We start from the raw sequence: 18,099 nt of genomic DNA, 5'->3' as shown, positions 1-18,099 counted from the left end.
AGTTGAATGAAAGCTACTCATGATACTTTTGTAGATATATGATGTTGAGGATGATGGATAGATCGGACGTGGAGCTTGCAAGAAAAGGCACGCGACAATGATGGGAACATGAACTTTTCATATGAATGTATAGGAAAACACAATAAGGATGCCTTGAAAAGAGGTTTTTCATTTTCAAGATTAGTGTCTTGGATATATACTTGATTTAAACAAGCATTCCAAAAGAGAACGTCTCTCAAATGAGACAAATCACAAATGAGACAAATCATTGAATTTGGACACAAACCGTACAAAGTTTGGGGATCAATATTTCATTAGAAGACATTTGATGCATGACCATTTATTTTTTCAAAAACAAACTAATGAATAAGAGATTGGATGCATGAGAATGCCCCATTGTTTTATTCTTCCAAAACAAAAACAAACAAATAAAAAAACAAATACTCACTCAATATCACACATGTAAAGGTCTAAGGTTTCCCCACAATTCTTGCCTACAATAAAATTCCATTAAAGAGCGCTTTCCCAAATAAATGACATAACTTGAGAGGCTTCAAACTTATTTTTATGCTTTTCAAGATTCATATGAAGCCTACGCATCTCATATTGTCAACAATTTTGCCAGCTTTCGCAATGGTTGTACAACAGGACATTAGCTTGTTAGAAACGTATTACTATGCTTTGAAAATCTGTAAAGGTATATGAAGATTCATGTGTTCCAACACGATAGTCACCCCACAGTCGTTAGTGCTTCTTTCCGTTTGTCTTGGCTAGAATTGTTGAACTTCGTACCAAGTTTTTTGTTTGAGAAATTAATATACAATTCCGAAACATCCTTTGTACGTGTAAGTCGTGGGTAGTATAGCAAGCTGTACAGTTACGTAATGTCACCTTATCAAAACGATACTTTACATTCAAAGCATTGATCCAAATCTGATCGTTGAATTACTTGAGTGTGCTGCTTGATATCATCCACACTAGATGCTAGAACCATTGGTGCGGATTATCAAAATCAGATCAGAGAGTAACGGATGATCATGAAAGAGTTCGAGATTTCAAGCAAAGATGGTTGCAAATCAGTTGCGAGAGTTGTGCAGCAACTGGATGCTGTATGATAAACACAAAGCGAACAGTTAATTGCAATTGAAGCAAGTATAAGTAGAGCTAATTGCAATTGGGAAGAGCTGGAGGTGCGATCGATTTCAATAGCGAGCCCCAGTAATCTCCATGATCAACAACGGCGGTGCAGCTTGCAGTAGGCTGATCATCCGCCGGCCAGCTCGAGATCATCAAGGGCTGTTGCACCAGCTTCTGATCGTTGGCCGAAGCTGTAGATGACGATGATGCTGCTGTTGCTGCTGCATTCGCTTCAATTTGAGCTTCCTCATCCTCAAAATCGATGAACATATCTTGCTCCATCAGCGACGTGAACGTATTCATCGCCAGCTCATTGTTGTAGCTTGCCTTCTCCCTGCTCTCATCGTCCCCGACCTCCGACATTACCTCCCCATCTGCTTTCAACAGCGGCATCTTCATATATCTCGCACCAATTGCTGCCTCATTATCTGTTGCATGCTCAGCTTCAGACCATCGTAGCGATGCAGCTGCTGCCAGCCCATCAAGCTCACCGTCTCCTGCAGCGAGACCTGGCTCTGATTCTTCCTTAACGCGCACCACTCCCGTCTTCGCGATGCTTTCCACGCTCTGATCGAGCTCGTGCTCTTTCTTGCGCATCGTGAGGTTCCCGGTCGAGAATGTGATTCCTTCCTCGCGTGAAAGAGCCTTGGTATACACATTGCAGGGGGTTGGTTGGGGGCTATGGTAGATCGCACAATGCACTGCGGAGCCATCGGCGGAAGACAGAGGGGAGGTAGGAGAGAGATGTTCGAAACGAAGACCTGCTGCGCCGCTACAACGATCGTCCGAGGGCAATCCTCTCGCAGAGAGGCTGAAAGAGTTTGGATGATGCAGCAAGCTGCTGAAATTTGCGTTGGCAGAATGCTGAGTTTTGATCATGGACTGATCGCAGTATTGCAGATAAGCGCCAACATCCAATCCACAGGAATGCAGCTGTCCTAGAAAGGAATTCGGAGCGTTCAACCCTCTCCTAAACGCTTCGCCGGCTTCAGATTTCCAAGCTCTGAGGAAGTAATCCGCAGACTCGTTCTCTACTTCAGACAGCACGATATTGGGGTGGCTCGCCAGCCTCGAATACTCCTTCGCTAGCCTTGCCTCGGCTTCCAGCCTCGAACTCTCCCATTGTGCCATATGGCTCAGCATTTGCACGGGCTTCGCCATTGATGATTCGATATCAACTTCTGACCTTGGTTTGTGGTTCACTGGGTCGAGCCCCATCTGCAGCAATCTCTTCTTCAGATGCGTGTTCCAGTAGTTCTTGATCTCGTTATCTGTTCTCCCTGGCAAGTGTGTTGCAATAGCCGACCACCTGCAAGAGAAGAAGGCGTGATCAAAATATTTGTGACTCCATGATCAGAAATATATAGTTGGTCATAACCGCATTTTGATATCAGTCAAAGTATGTGGAAGTTCGTTCTCTCATAGTTCTCTCATAGTTCTCTCATATCTCTCAACCACTAGCTCTCCATGCTTACTTCGTGAATGTGTAACGAGCGAGGCCAAAAGTTTTTCAAATCACAAACCTATTTCCCAATACCGCGTGGAAGCTTATGATGACCTGCTCTTCCTCCGAGGAGAATTTTCCCCGCTTGATGTCTGGTCTGAGATAGTTTGTCCATCGGAGACGACAACTCTTGCCACAGCGAAGAAGCCCTACATCAACATCATACATCACCATTCCGTTAAAGGCTTTAGCAACAAAGCATGCAATGCAGTGGACGAAAAATGCGAATCAGGGAGGCGGGAATCCTCATGTCGACTGTAAAGCGCCAACATACCTGCTTGCTTCGGAAGAGCTCGCCAGCTTCCGTGTCCATGCTTTTGAATATACTCGATGAGCTTTGAGTCCTCGTCTGGTGTCCAAGGACCTTTTTTAAGACCCATCTTTTCACAACAAGGAGCGCGTCCCATTTTCGCTAAGAAAGAGCGCACTCTTGGATGATCGTGAATTCACAAGCTCTTTCGTACGATGCTAGTATATTCTGAGAGCCGACAATCGCATACTAGAAACCTGGTTTCTTACTAGTGAAGAAGAGAGAAAATTTGCATAAAAGCCCTCCCCCTTTAAAGCATCTACAAGCCCTCTCTTCCTGACGCGCAAGAGAAAGAGACCAGATGAGCCTTGTACGCTTGGAAAATCTGGCAACAGACGTGGATACAGGAGGATCAGGATTCCGGATGCAGTCGGCAGCTATACTCGTGGGAGGGTAAGCCAATTTTGCTGATGGTTACTTGTTGCCCAGAGGAGAGTATCAAAAGCAACAAGAAGTAATGAGGGGATGGGTATCAAACGAACCGTAGCCCTGGCACGAATATGAATAGCATAGGCCAAGGGATGCCGTAGGACAGGCTAGGAAGCGAGCGGAAAACGACGAGGGCAATTGCAGCGGTGTGAGGCAAAGGTTGCAGCAACACAGGCAGGCTGCATATGCACCCAGCGGAGATGCCCGCCGTGGAAATAAAGCAAGCAAGGGTGGGTCATGACAAGGGCAATGGGAGGAGCATGTGTAGGCAGCAGTGCATGTGCAGCTTGTGAAAAGGGGGTTGAGGTCACGGCTGGCAGGGAGGGGAAGAAAAGCAGGAGAGCCCATGACTCATGGGAGAGAGAGACTTTTAGGCCGATGAAAAGGAAGGGAAAGAGAGAGAGAGAGAAAGATTGGAACTAAATGAATGATGTGATGGAGGGGAGAGTGAGGAGGAGAGAGGTAAAAGCCAGTGCTGACGAGAGAGAGAGAGAGAGAGGCATTGAAGTGTAAAAGACTAGTTTAAGCAAGATACAGAGAGAGTGTAATACACCTTGCAAGACGATTCTCAGCAAGGTAATGAAATGCTTTCGTGTATAAGACGATTCTCAGCAAAATATGAAGTGATTTGTGTGTGTGTGTGTGTGTGAGAGAGAGAGAGAGAGAGAGAGAGAGTGTGAAGAATTAGTTATTCAAGCAAGATGATGAGACACAGAGCATGATAGACTCCAAGGCAAATTCTCATGAAGACAATGAATTATGAGACATTTTGAGAGAGAGTGTCTTTGAAAAATGAGAGTGAGGATTGCTCAATTTAACTGAGCAACGTAATGAGAGTGAGAATCGCACAATATCACTGAGCAACGTAATGAGAGTGAGAATCGCACAATATCACTGAGCAACGTAATGAGAGTGAGCATTGTTAAATATCACTGCGAGGTAGATTACTCTATAACAGAACTCTGAGCAGTGAGCAACATCCTGATCAAGATGACGGAAGTATTAATAAACGAACGTATCCGTGTGTGTTTCTGTGATGAGACTACTCACTACTCTAGCTCCTCGGGTTCATGAGCCATATTCTCCTCAACTAATCAATAGCTTTCATTGCCTGCCATTTAACTTATTGGGCTCGAGGTTTATGATGATCATCTATGATCTCAGACTCGCCATTGCCACTCCCCAGACAAAGCCTCCAACGAGTGCGCCCTCTAGGCTGTAACTGAAGGGCGAGGAGTCGGGAAGATGATTCCTTGACGCCACACGTTAAAATTTGCAGAAAAAAGGAGCTGAGAACAGCGCCGACTCCCGAGAGTCGAGTGGCTCGCAGGATTTTGGAGACCCAATCACGAATTAAATAAAGGGCGATCGATTCTTGGGCTACGGATTGGTGCTGAGGCTCATCCTGATTGTCTTTCATTCAGGACGAATCAAAGACTCTGGACGGGCTAGCTGATAGATCAAAACAAAACTGATGATCAAAAGATTGAAAAGCAGGAGATCATGATTAAGAAGATGATGAAATTGCGTAGCGTGTCAGACGAGGGCCGTAGTCTGATTACCTCGTTTCTGGTCTCTTTCCATCATTTTTTGTTCTGTGGTAACAGTTGCCCGTGCATGGTGGCACAGCACTGTGACAGAAGCTGCTGCTCATGTGATTTCTTTAACTAGTGGAGTTCCTCAACCTCACTCATTTCGTTCTCGCCATCATCATCTTCGACCAATTTATCATTTCGCCCCCACGACCCAACCTGGACTCCATCACCAGGTCTCAATTCGAACCTCCTTTCTTTCGGTCGTGATTAGTGCATTCAGGATGTCAACATGAGATGCTACATGAGACAGGGGGACAAAGTGAAGTTAGATCAGACAAACTAGACAAACTAAATAAAGGTTAAAGTGATCAATTACGTTAACAGTCTCCCCTTGTCACCATCTCTCTCGCTGTCAACATTTGCTTTGCAGGAAGTGTAAAGCATCTTCTTTCCTGCTCCTGCTAGGTATTGCTGATGACAGCTGATGATGGCTGATCTTGTAATGAAAAAGCTCAGGTGCTCTACTGCTTCTTGGTCTCTAAAACTTTAATGTGTTCATCTCTACAGTGTATTCAGCTCCGAGATTCTTGGCTACGCTAATTAGTACATTCCCTATGTACATTTTTTACTTCTGTGCTAGATACATCTGCAACGTTAGTATAAGGTGAGTTTAGGCAGTGCACAAAGTCGAACTTATAATCTAGAAGTTTCAAGTATTAAGTTTGAACTTAGATTGAACCTGGAACACTTGCTGTCTGGTGGGAAACAAACAAGACGCTATGTTATATTGAGCTGGGGTTTGAAATTTGAATTGATTCGTCCATCTTGAAGAGAACTTTCCCTTCTGTTTAGTGACAAAACGAAGGAACTAAAGCGCGAGCAAGTTGAAACTTCAACACTTGGGACCCAGATTTTGAAACTCGTTCGGATGTTATTATCATTTACAAAAAAGTCAGTCAAATGTGATGCAGTATCCCGAGAAACGAAATCCTTTCCAAATCTGACGGCCGTATACCACCCAAGCTTCTACAGTCTACAGTCTAGACTTGTTATTAGAGAGAGAGCGCGCACTGAGAACAGTTCTGATTGTGAATGCTGAATTTCATTTCTGAACCAAAGATTTGAAGCCCACACGGAAATTCATAACACGGATCAACAGATTAAACGGTCCAGCAGCGGAAACTACAGCCCTGGACTGTAAATTTTCTTTCCCAAAGAAAAACGTTTTCTCATTGGGTGTAAGAAATTTTGGTGCATTTGCGCAGTCGCTATCTTGTTGAAACTTTAGAAAAATTCTGAAAAACATTTTGCGAGTTGCCACTCAGGACTGCTGACTACTGAGGTCTGTGATCTTGAGATGATATTAGAGCTTTGGACAAGTCAACAGCGTGTCCTCGTCGAGTGTGCCAGCTTTCAAGCCTTCAGTAAATGGTGAAAAGACGTCCCTCATTGCAGTCTTCTGATTGTAAAGGCTAGATTTCTTCTACTTTAATCTTTTTGCCGCTCGTCTACATTCAATGCCATTTGCTCCGTGCATTTCGAGCAAGCTAGGAGAAATCAGACACTCATTCAATGATATCACGAGATGTTGAGGACTTAGAGAATGTAAGCCACCTCACTCCCATGTTGACACTAAGAGCATTTTTCTCAACAAATCATATGTTAGAATTTGCACATCTTTCAGCTAAAATATAATTAAATTGCCTAAAATCTAGTAGACTTTACAACATGTGAAAATCAATATATTGCAGCTTCAATGTGTATAGTTGAAACCCACAGCATCCATTCGCAAGCTACGCAGCGCCATCATCCATGTTTAAGAGTTTTTCTTAATGGCTGAGGTCCCACACAAGCCTTGTAGAGGCATCTTAGAATTCTCTTGCCTTTATTTCTTACCACTTACAATAGGGCATTTGGACATGAGTTGCTCGAGATCGCCCTTCAGAGGTGTAGTGCTTGACATTTTAAGTATTGGCTATCTTGAGCCTCTAAACTTAGAGTGCATTCTCATGCTAGTGTGTAAGTCCTTTGTTAGCAAAATGGTTAATGCTACCATAGCAAATAACGCATCTCAACTGTTTCAAAATTTATGGGGTACTCTCAAGGATAATAAGGAGTCCTCAATATGGCATCATTGGCACATATCACTATAGATGATGTCTCCCATTCTCATGGAGGATGGCACATCTCATTCACCGTCATGCAATTAAGTCTTTGGTAAGATGTCAAACCTCTTAAATAGGGTGCTATAACATTTTGATGTTTCTTGTCTCCTTATTAGCAAGAAGATGAATGCATGAATTTGCTCTAAAATTGTACCTCACTGCCCACCAACAATGTGCACTAAGCAAGGCAATTTGCATTTGTTCAAAGATATAAGGTTGGCGACAACCCAATTCTGTTGAAATACAACCTCTTAAACCCCTCCTACCAAAAATTATTTGAACATTGTATACATCGTTGTGTGAATTATATCATGTATTGTCCTTTTAAAGAAATAAGACGACCTAGATGTTGATCACAAACAACCCATTGAGCACTAACATCTGTTGAGTCTGCATTCTCCTTGGGCTAATAGCATGACTACCAATGCCTACACTCCCAATGATCATGGGACCTCTGACCTCTAAACAAACCATGGACGTTTGAGTTACAAGTTGATTGACTAGTATAAGTTCTAGCTACTTGCTTTCCCTCCTCCTTTAAAAAGAACCTTGTGTGCCCTTTTTGGTTTTAATTTCTTTCTCTGTACCTCTACACCCTTCCTTTTTCTTTTGACTAAAAAACCATGGGTTGCTTTGTACCTTTGCACCTTTCCTTTTTCTTTTGACTAAAACAGCACGGGTTGCTTTCTCACTATGGACTTGCGAAGTATTGCAAGTGGTGCCTCAGTAGGATCTCTTTTCAATTAATCATGTTGGCAAAGTTTTCTTAAAAAGGACTACCATGCAATATACCTTGTGGCTTGCCACGAGCTTCACACTAGTAACTCTTTTGCAATACCTTATCCCCTTTCATCTTTGTGCACATTTTTGAGCCCTCTAATCTAGAGCTACCATCCTCATCACCCAACTTGGAATCATGTTTCTCTAGTTTACTTACATTTATCTTGACATATTCATCCTCTCCCACTGCGAGCTCTTTCCACTTGCGACCTTCTATCACTACTACAAAACTAGGTAGAAATGGCAGTGCAAAAGTGACATTTCTACATTATTAAATGGCACTTTCTTGCCGCCATTTCCACATGTGCCATTTTTTGGAAATGGCAACCAAAAGTGCCATATATTTTTGCCATTTCTATGTCCATAATGGCAACCAAAAGTGCCATATATTTTGCCATTTTTACATATGAAATGGCAACTAAAAGTGCCATATAGTTTTGCCATTTCCACATACAAAATGGCAACCAAGAGTGCCATATATTTCTGCCATTTTTATGTCTAAAATGGCAGCCAAAAGTGCCATATATTTTGCCATTTTTACGTATTAAATGGCAACTAAAGGTGCCATGTAGTTTTGCCATTTCCACATACAAAAAGGCAACCAAAAGTGCCATATATTTTTGCCATTTTATGTCTTAAATGGCAAACCAAAGTGCCATATATTTTGCCATTTTTATGTATGAAATGGAAACTAAAAGTGCCATATAGTTTTGAAATTTCCACATGAAAAATGGCAACCAAAAGTGCCATATATTTTTGCCATTTTGATGTCTAAAATGGCAACAAAAAGTGCCATATAGTTTGCCATTTTTACGTATGAAATGCAACTAAAAGTGCCATATAGTATTGCCATTTCCACATGCAAAATGGCAACCAAAAGTGCCATATATTTTTGCCATTTTGATGTCTGAAATGGCAACCAAAAGTGCCATATATTTTGCCATTTTTACGCATGATTTGGCAACTAAAAGTGCCATATAGTATTGCCATTTCCACATGCAAAATGGCAACCAAAAGTGCCATATATTTTTGCCATTTTGATGTTTGAAATGGCAACCAAAAGTGCCATATATCTTGCCATTTTTGCATATGAAATGGCAACTAAAAGTGCCATATAGTTTTGCCATTTCCACAATCGAAATGGCAACCAAAAGTACCATATATTTTTGCCATTTTTAATGCATGAAATGGCACTACAATAGAGACCAACTATGAAAGAAATGGCAAAAGGTGACATAAAAGCTATGTTTGAAATGGCAAAAGGTGACATAAAATTTGTCACTTATTTTATTCGAAAGGGCAAAAGATGACTTAAAATTTGCAAGATTTGATGTTGAAAGTGACATACAAAATGCCAGTTATTATGTTATAAATGACAAGAAATGGAATCACAATTGCCATTTCATCTTTTATAAACAATAGCATTCAAAATGGGCAAAAACATTTAACTTCTATTAGCTTTTAAAATGGACCAAAAAGTTACATGGCATTGGAATCTTAAATGACTAAAATTTTACATTTGATACTTGATATCCATGAATGAAATTTATTGTCCAAGTGTGAAAGATGAATCAAAAGTCTTAAGTGCATCAATACTCATATTACACAATGTGAAGAAGTCATCTAAAATTCTAAGGATAAATTTTACCTTGTATAACACACACATTTTACTTGATAATAAATATTATTCAATAGTTGATTGAGAAATAAATAATTCAATTTTTACATAACAAAATAAAATATGAAATTATAAAGACATTACATTAAGAGTTTTCCAAGCAACATTCAAGCCTACGGCTTGACCCAATGTCTGAATCTCATCGTTTGCTTTGAATATAGAAGCATCCTTAATTATTGCATCAACTCATACTCCTACATAACTAACTCCTATTGGTATAGTATGAACTCTAAATGAAGGATCCAAACTAATTATTGTCCCCATTCCAATTGAGTTCTTATGTAAGATCTTTACTCATTGTCCTCTTTGAAAAGAATTAACCTAGAAAGATACATTCAAGAGACCATTGGTAGAATATTTGTTTAAAATATCTTTATGAAAAATATCCAAAAACGTTATGGTCATTGCCATAGTAATTAGAAAAAATATATAAAATTAACTTACTTGGAAAACATGTATGTCATTTATTTGTGCTGCTATCTTTTCTAGTCCAATTGTTGCTCGGGGGGTCCACCTTACATAATCCAGCTATACAACGTGTGTTCAAAAGGTATTTTAAAAAACCCCTATGTGTCTGCCAAACTTGTTCTCCATTATTAGCCTGCCACAAATAGGATCACAAGAACCTTACAATGGCATGACTTGTAAACGTTTATATCAAAGCACATTGTGAGAATAAACTCATCTCATATCATACTTGGAAAGAAAAAAAAACAACATGGTAGTTATGTCTCCAAATAATAGTTAGCATGATTAGAATTAGAGAGAGCTAACCTTAAAATTCACCAACACATCTCCACAACCACAAGGCTAACATGTTTTGAAAATAGCAACAACAAGCTGCATGACACTCAAGCAAGAATAAACATATTCTACTTCAGATAGTAGATGTACAAGGATGTGCTCAAGTAACATTTTTTAGAATCTAGTGAGTGTTTTATGCCTTACAATTCAAACCTTTCTTGCAATTATCAAAGTGTAGCAAAAACTGAACAAAGAAGAGAGCACACATGCACAAGGAACCAAGACTGCAAGAAAGAGAGAGAGACATTGCAAGGGGATCTCAAGAAAAGGCCCACAAACTGCTGGGCAAAACCTTCACCGATGAGATGAATACAACAATGGAGGGGGGGACACACATATATACCCTCTCCCACTCCTAGTTGGCTGCTATACAAAGGGGCCAACCCCCTACTCTATGGAGCCGACTAGCCAGCCAAGGCGGTCGACTAGCAGGTCGGTCCACCTATAGCCTATAATCGGCTCTTGGGGGGCCTTGTAACCCATGTTAGAAATGACGCAGTAGAGGGTACGCACAGTAGAAGACTGATAGTAATGCCCAGGAGCTCACATAGTGTGGTGTAGGGTGTGGAATCACAAACTTCTTAACTTATGTGCATAAAATAGATGTGCAGACTCATCAATAAACAATGAACCAACTAGATAAAGAAACCACCAAAATAATATATTTTCGTCCAAAGCTATGGACACAATACAAAAGAGATAGATCCAAAGTACCACCAATGGTGTGGTCCTCTGATCTTACCACAATGTGCTTCTCGTATCTACTAGCTATCTCTAGACTTGAGCCCGCGGACTCGAGCCGCATGCTCCACCTTAAGCATTTGTAGACTTTCCACCCAAAATGGTTCTCTCTACCTTACTGCCTGTAGATCATCCTAAGTAGGCAGCCCTTTCTCAGCTTTGTCTGCAGCTTCTATGTGCCTCCTTCACCTCCTAAATGTAGGCCCAAGGAAGCTCCTCATGCTGCTTCAATCTGTTGGTCGTTGGCTGCCCTAGAGAATGAATTATGAGGGCCCAAAGCCCTCCTTATATAGGGCACAAGGCCCTCCAAAACCAACTGACTAGCCAGCCCTAATTGGGCTGATTGATTGGTCTACAACAGCCCTAAACAACCAACTAGTTGGTTGGCTAGTTGGCTGCCTATCTAGCCCTATTTAGGGCCCTTTGCTGGCCCTTTGTTCCATGCAGGGCCCAACCCCTTTGGATTGCTTACCCTACCACCTGCTAGCCCTATTTGTAGGCCATAGACTTGCCCAATACTTGCTGCAATAGTGTGACTCCATGCTGCTACTGTTCGCCTCTATTCAAGGACCTTGGCGCACCCTGCACACCTTCTGTACACTACCCTGTAGTGGCCCGTACTGATCCATATAGTGGCTGTCCCCTTTCTCTGGGCATACCTTGCCCTAGGTCTCCCTCCCCCATGCTCTCCTCATTTGGGGGCTTACAGATGGGGAGGTGACCTTTCCAACACCCCCTCTCATCGACACATCTCGGCCCAATGCCAACACGTCGATGATGATGCTCCAGTAACTCCTTGGTCGTAGTCCTTTGGAACATTTCGATGTCAAAACCCTTTCTTGGCTTTTCATCTAGTGGCTCTGGCTCCACCATGTCTGGTTCCTCTTCTGCACACCATCCTAGTACACAGGTCCATCTTTGGTAGCACCTCCTGGCACCACCTCCTTCAGTCATGTTCCCGCCTTTGAATTCGACCAATCCAGTCGTCACGATCTTCTGTTTGTCCCCCTCATAATGAGTGAACAACCTGGGGTCTTCCAGGCACCATGCTTTGAGGGTCTGTTTCAACCCATCCTTCCTTTGGCAAGGTCTGTAACCAATGAATATTTCCAGATAACCTAGACCATGAACTCTCGCTAAGTTCTCAAGCAGGTACTATTTTGGCTTCAGTACTCTTTGTCCATCACCTTCTAGCAATCAGCATCTAAGATTTGAAGAAGCACCAATACTTCCCCTTCTGCCTTCTGCCTTCGAAGAAGGCCAATTCATTCCAATCTCGTATCACCTGAGACAAATGAAGAGCAGAGTCTCTCCACAGCATGCTATAAAGGCTCAAATGCAAAATATCAAGTACATACCAAACTATTTTATTGCTTGTGTGTTTGCTCTGAAACCAAACCCTATACCTCATTGAGGCACCCACCAAGAGCCTGTGTAATCCTGTACTGTCCCCTTCTGAAGTTCAACATCCATTTGACCATGAGACCGGGCCCCCATGGAATCCACCCTCATGTTACTGTCAACAGCCACACACCTAGAAATATCAAGTATATACTATTGTATTGCCTGTGTCTTTGCTCTTTAAGCAAACCCTGTACCTCATTGAGGCACCCACCAAGAGATTGTGTAATCCTGTATTGTCCCCTTCTGAAGTACAGCATCCATCTGACCATGAGACCCCAAGGCCCTACATGGAATCCACCCTCGTGTTAGTGTCAACAGCCATGCACCTCTACCCTTCACCTTCACAAAGGCATCTGACTCCTCGTTGACCCACATCTCTATGTCAGATTTCCTCACTGTGATTTCTTGGTCAACATATCTGACCTCGGTAACACTCGGTGATGTCACCAGGAACAACTCTTTGATTACCACACCTAGCATATCACAGTAGAAGCACTTCTTCTTTTGCTTCCTCTTTAAAGTCTCCTCGTCATCAAAGTCATCTTTCTTGGACTTGCCACTGTTAGGCTTGCCCTTTCCTTTGCCAATGTAATCCTTCGCCAGTATTGCCTTATCATCTTTGTTGTCGTTGTAGAGCTTCTTCCGAGCTTCCTCCCATAGCAATAATGGACCCAACTCCTCAAATGTTAGAGGTTTGGTCCTCTGTCCTGCTGTCATGGTCGTAACAAAGCTCTTGAAACTCTGAGGTAGTCTTCTCGGTACCATCAAGGACAAATGGCATGAGTTTGTCTTCTGACCAACTGCTACTAGCTGATCCCTCACCACCTTGACCTTCGTCAAGTGGCTATGTACCGTATCTCCTTCTTCCATATCAAGATTGTAGAGTTGATGCTGAAGAAGCAAAATCCGAGAGGACCCACGCCTCTACTGATGTCTCGGCCATCTGGATATGTGGAAGATTAGAGTCCACCGTAGTCCCTATGATTAATGCCAAGGCATGGGCATCTTTGTCTTCCCATGCTTCGAGCTCCTTTCTGTCTACTGCCATGACTATCTCCCCTTGCCTATCCACCATGTCCTCTGGCTTCGACTCCACTCCCATGGTCAGCTTCCATAACAGATCTTCACTTTCCAGATCGGGTAGTTGGTCCCATCCAGTTTCCCAGACTCTCCAAAGTTAGGGATAGCGAATGAGAGAAAACTGAGGGAAGAGGAAGGGAGAGCAAGGGCTGAAGAGGCTGTTGAGGTTGACATCTCTACTGTTTATACCACAACAACGTCAACAAAACTCAATTTCAGTAGACCAGAACTCTGAACGTACCTGATTGAACCTGTCACCCTCCTTCTCATAAGGGTACAATCCTCCAATCGTGGAAGTCGATTCCCTAGAGCTTCTGAATCAAGTCATCCTCTAGCAAGGTCCTTGCCTTCAGGCTCCCACACCTGTGAGCCTCCTACTTGGGCTCTGATACCATGTTAGAAATGACCTAACAGAGGGTACGCACAATGGAATACTAATAGTAATGCCCAAGAGCTCACATAGTGTGATGTGGGGTGTGGAATCACAAACTTCTTAACTTATGTGCATAAAGTAGATGTGCAAACTCACCAATAGACAATGAACCAACGAGATAGAAAAACCACCAAAATAATGTATTTTCGTCCAAAGCTATGGACACAATACAAAAGAGATAGATCCAGAGTCCGACCAATGGTGTGGTCCTCTGATCTTACCACAATGTGCTTCTCCTATCTACTGGCTATCTCTAGACTCGAGCCTGCATGCTCCACCTCGAGCATCTGTAGACTTTCCATCCAGAATGGTTCTCTCTACCTTACTAGGTAGGCAGCCCTTTCTCAGCTTTGTCTGTAGCTTCTATGTGCCTCCTTCACCTCCTGGATGTAGGCCCAAGGAAGGTCCTCCTGCTACTTCAATCTGCTAGTGATTGGCTGCTCTAGAGAATGAGTTATGAGAGCCCAATGGCCCTCCTTATATAGGGCACAAGGCCCTCCAAAACCAACCAACTAGCCAGCCCTAATTTGGTCAACTGGCTGGTCTGTAGCAGCCCTAACCAACTGACCAGTTGGTTGGCTGGTCGGTTGCCTATCTAGCCCTATTTAGGGCCCTTTGCTGGCCCTTTGTTCCATGCAAGGCCTAGCCCCTTTGGACTGCTTACCCCACCACCTGCCAGCCTTGCTTGCAGGCCATAGACCTGCCCAATACCTGTTGCAACAGTGCGACTCGATGCTGCTACCGTTCTACCTCTATTCAGCCCTCGTCTGACTGGTGCACCCTGCATGCATTCTGTACACTGCCTTGCAACAGCCCGTACTGATCCATATAGTGGTTGTTCGCTTTCTTTGGGCATACCTTGCCCTAGGTCTCCCTCCCCCATATTCTCCTCATTTGGGGGCTTACAGATGGGAGGTGACCTTTCCAACAACCCAACCAACCAGGTTGGGTCTACTGCCCCTAAGGGCTAGCTTTCATGTTCACTATACAAGCCTATAAAGGGTGGCTTCAAGGGCTACCATTGCAGCACATACGTAGTAGAACCAGACGTGCCCTAAATAAGGCCATATTTGCCCTCTACCTTACCCTACACTATTCTCACAGGGGAACGGGCACACCACAATAAAGGCCCTCACTTTCAAGGTACCTTCACATTGTCCTGTCCCTCAAAACACCTCCTCGATTTGAAAACACCCTTCAAACACTACATCCTTTGTTGGACACCCAAACAGCCCACACCTCTGCACACTCTTCTCCCAAATACCTCCAAAAAGTAGCCCTAGACGTCCACAAAGTGTGGTGGCTCCATGTGCTCTCCATGCCTCAGGTCTACAGCCAAACATTTGGCTATGATACCATGTGAAAGTGCATTGCAAACTGAGCATAGAAGTGAGCACACATGTACAAGGAACCAAGATTGCAAGAAAGAGACACACTGCAGATGAAAGGGCAGCTTTGCGAGCTATGGCATCTGCATCATCGGCCCCTCAAAGTCTCTCAGGGATGGAGCACTTAAAGATGAGCAAATTTGTTATGGCTTTGGAGCCTCGTCTTCGCTCAAAAGTAATGAGTAAAGATCCAACAACATACGTGGAGGCACTTCACATTGCAACCAAGAAAGAAGCTTCTCTAAAGATCAAATCCTCTTTTGTGTCTTCAACAGCTTCAACTTCTAAGGTGGAGGTAATGGGCACTCCTCAAGTACCAAAGTCCTCTGAGTTAGATCATAATATCTCCCAATTGATGGCATATTTTACTGATTTGAAATTGCATTTGGTTAATGCACGACAACCTAGAGCACCAAAGAGTGAAGATAGGCCTCAAGATAGGAGTGGGGCCACTTGCTATGAATGTAATGAAAAAGGTCACTATCGCCCCGAGTGTCCTAGATTGAGAAAGAAAGAAGAAAAACAAGTATCCTTGTTAGAAGCTTCTTCAAGGGATGAGGAAAGAGGTAATGATGGCTAAACGGGGGCGTGGTAAAGCAAAAGAAGAAGAAGAAAGCAAGGAAGAAGTAGATGAGGAACATCAGGAAGAGGAACACCGTAGTAAGAAAAAGAAGGCATCTAGAAGGAGAATTAGCCAGTCAGACTTTCCTTTAGGACAAGGAATTGGAAGCTATGACTTGTTGTCCGACCTTAAAGAAAAGAAGCTCATATCACCTTTGGTCAATTACTTGCTTTGTCTCCAAAACTACGGAAGGAATGGGGAAAACTAGCAAGCACAAGAGTATCAAAGAAGAAAAAGAAGAAAAGGGCCATTCCTATTGTTCAAAAGGTAGATATAGATGTTGGTGATGATGTACCTATGGCTGATGTGATCATTGATGGTCAAGTGATTTCTAATGTGTACATTGATGGAGGTGCATCGATTAATGTCATGAGTGAGAAGACCATGATAGATGACTTTAAATACTCTAGTACTACCTCTCCTTATCGCATCAAATTGGTTGACAACACTAGGGTTAAGACCTTGGGAGTTGTGAAGAATCTAGAAGTGGATGTATGTGGAATTTCTGTGCTGACAGGTGATCCCTACCAAGCTAGATGCACGTGCCTATCCATTGATTTTGGGAAGGCCTTAGCTACGCAAGGTGAAGGATGTTCAAAAGTGGGATACTGGAGAATTGATTTTGCAGGGAAATGATAAGAAGGTGCGCTACAACATCAGAAGCCGCAAAAAGGAAGTTGTCAAGGAGGAGTCTTCAACATCAGAGATTTCAAGCTCTGACTTAACCGATGAAGAAGAGGAGACAGGGTGTAGCTCTGAGGAGTCCAACTCAAAGGGTGAGGTGGAAGGAGTGGCCTTTGGTCTTTGTCTTGGTGCTGATTGGGATGAGTCAGGAAGGAACAAGGTGGTGGTGCAAGAAGATCCTGTAGAGACACTTCATGTGGAGGATGTGGAGCACACTAAACGATGCCAACGCAATGAAGAGCTTCTTGGTGATTCTCTATCAGGTAGTGAGAAGCTCCAGTACTTGGATATGCTAGATGATTTTCCATGTCTCTTTGCAACAAGCTATTCACAGGTTCGACCAGTCTCTCTTGTAGAGCACAAGATTGAGTTGAAGCCAGAAAGGAAGTCAGTTGTGCAACGCTTAAGACGATTGGGGGTGATCCAAGCTGAGGCACTAAAGAAAGATGTAACACAACTACTTGAGGTGGGATTCATCTTTCCTGTTGATGATTTACAATGGATATCTCCTGTAGTTGTCACACCAAAGAAAGGAAATAAGTGGCGAGTTTGTGTGGACTTTCGTACTTTGAATGCATGCACTAAGAGGGATCATTTTCCTTTGCCATTCCAAGATGAAATACTAGACCAAGTAGCAGGGCATGAGATGTATTCTATATGTGATGGGTATTCTGGGTACTTTCAAATTCGTATTCGGGAGGAAGATCAAAAGAAAACATCATTTGTCACACCTTGGGGAGTTTTTTCTTACAAAGTGATGCCTTTTGGGTTGACCAATGCACCAGCTACATTTCAAAGGTTCATGAGTCAAGTCCTAGAGCCTTACTTGGGAAAGTTCATATGGGTGTTTTTGGATGATTTTTGCATTTATTCTCGGTGCATAGATCACATGGAGAAGTTAAAGATGGCCTTAACTAGGATTGATGAAGCAAAAGGGTGTCTAAATCCTAGCAAGTGTCGTTTGGCTCAAATAAAAGTAGTCTTGTTGGGGCATATTGTGTCTCAAGAAGGCCTACAAATGGATCCTGACAAGGTTCAAGCAATCATGGCATTGCCAAGTCCCGAGAGTGTCATTGGTCTTCACAGAATTGTAGGAAAGAGCAAGTATTATCAATGCTTTTGTGATGATTTCACAGAGATAGTGCATCCCATGAACTTGTTGACAAGAAAAGGAGTTTCTTTCCAATGGGGTGTGGAGCAACAAGAGTCTTTCCAGCAACTTAAGGAGGCCATGAGTAAGGGCCCAATATTGAACCCTCCTGATTGGTCTCAAGACTTTTATGTAAATCCAAGTGTATCTTTGCATTCAATTGGTGTACAAAAAGGAGAGGCAAGTAGAATGCAACCCATCTATTATGCCAACCGGCAGCTTACAGATGTGGAAACAAGGTATGAAGAAATGGAG

At 42.9% G+C, this 18,099-nt stretch overlaps 1 protein-coding gene across 2 annotated transcripts; it reads right to left on the bottom strand.

Annotated features, from left to right (window-relative positions):
- Positions 1-739: 739 nt before the first annotated feature.
- LOC147898397 (uncharacterized) lies at positions 740-3,717 on the bottom strand. Of its 2 annotated transcripts, XM_087379585.1 has the most exons (4): positions 3,297-3,717; positions 2,916-3,021; positions 2,661-2,790; positions 740-2,446 (listed from the first exon to the last, which is right to left on the bottom strand). In XM_087379585.1, the coding sequence occupies exons 2-4, from the start codon at positions 3,019-3,021 to the stop codon at positions 1,165-1,167; spliced, it is 1,518 nt and encodes a 505-aa protein (XP_087235711.1). In that variant the 5' UTR covers positions 3,297-3,717; the 3' UTR covers positions 740-1,164. The 2 variants fall into 2 exon arrangements, with proteins under 2 accessions (XP_087235711.1, XP_087235710.1); XM_087379584.1 differs by having other exon boundaries at positions 2,916-3,717.
- Positions 3,718-18,099: the final 14,382 nt, after the last annotated feature.

The sequence above is a fragment of the Dipteris shenzhenensis genome, chromosome 9 (assembly GCF_047967505.1).
Source record: "Dipteris shenzhenensis isolate YYH24624 ecotype China chromosome 9, Dip_SZ_1.0, whole genome shotgun sequence".
Taxonomy (NCBI): domain Eukaryota; kingdom Viridiplantae; phylum Streptophyta; class Polypodiopsida; order Gleicheniales; family Dipteridaceae; genus Dipteris; species Dipteris shenzhenensis.
This window is presented reverse-complemented; position numbering and strand designations above follow the sequence as displayed.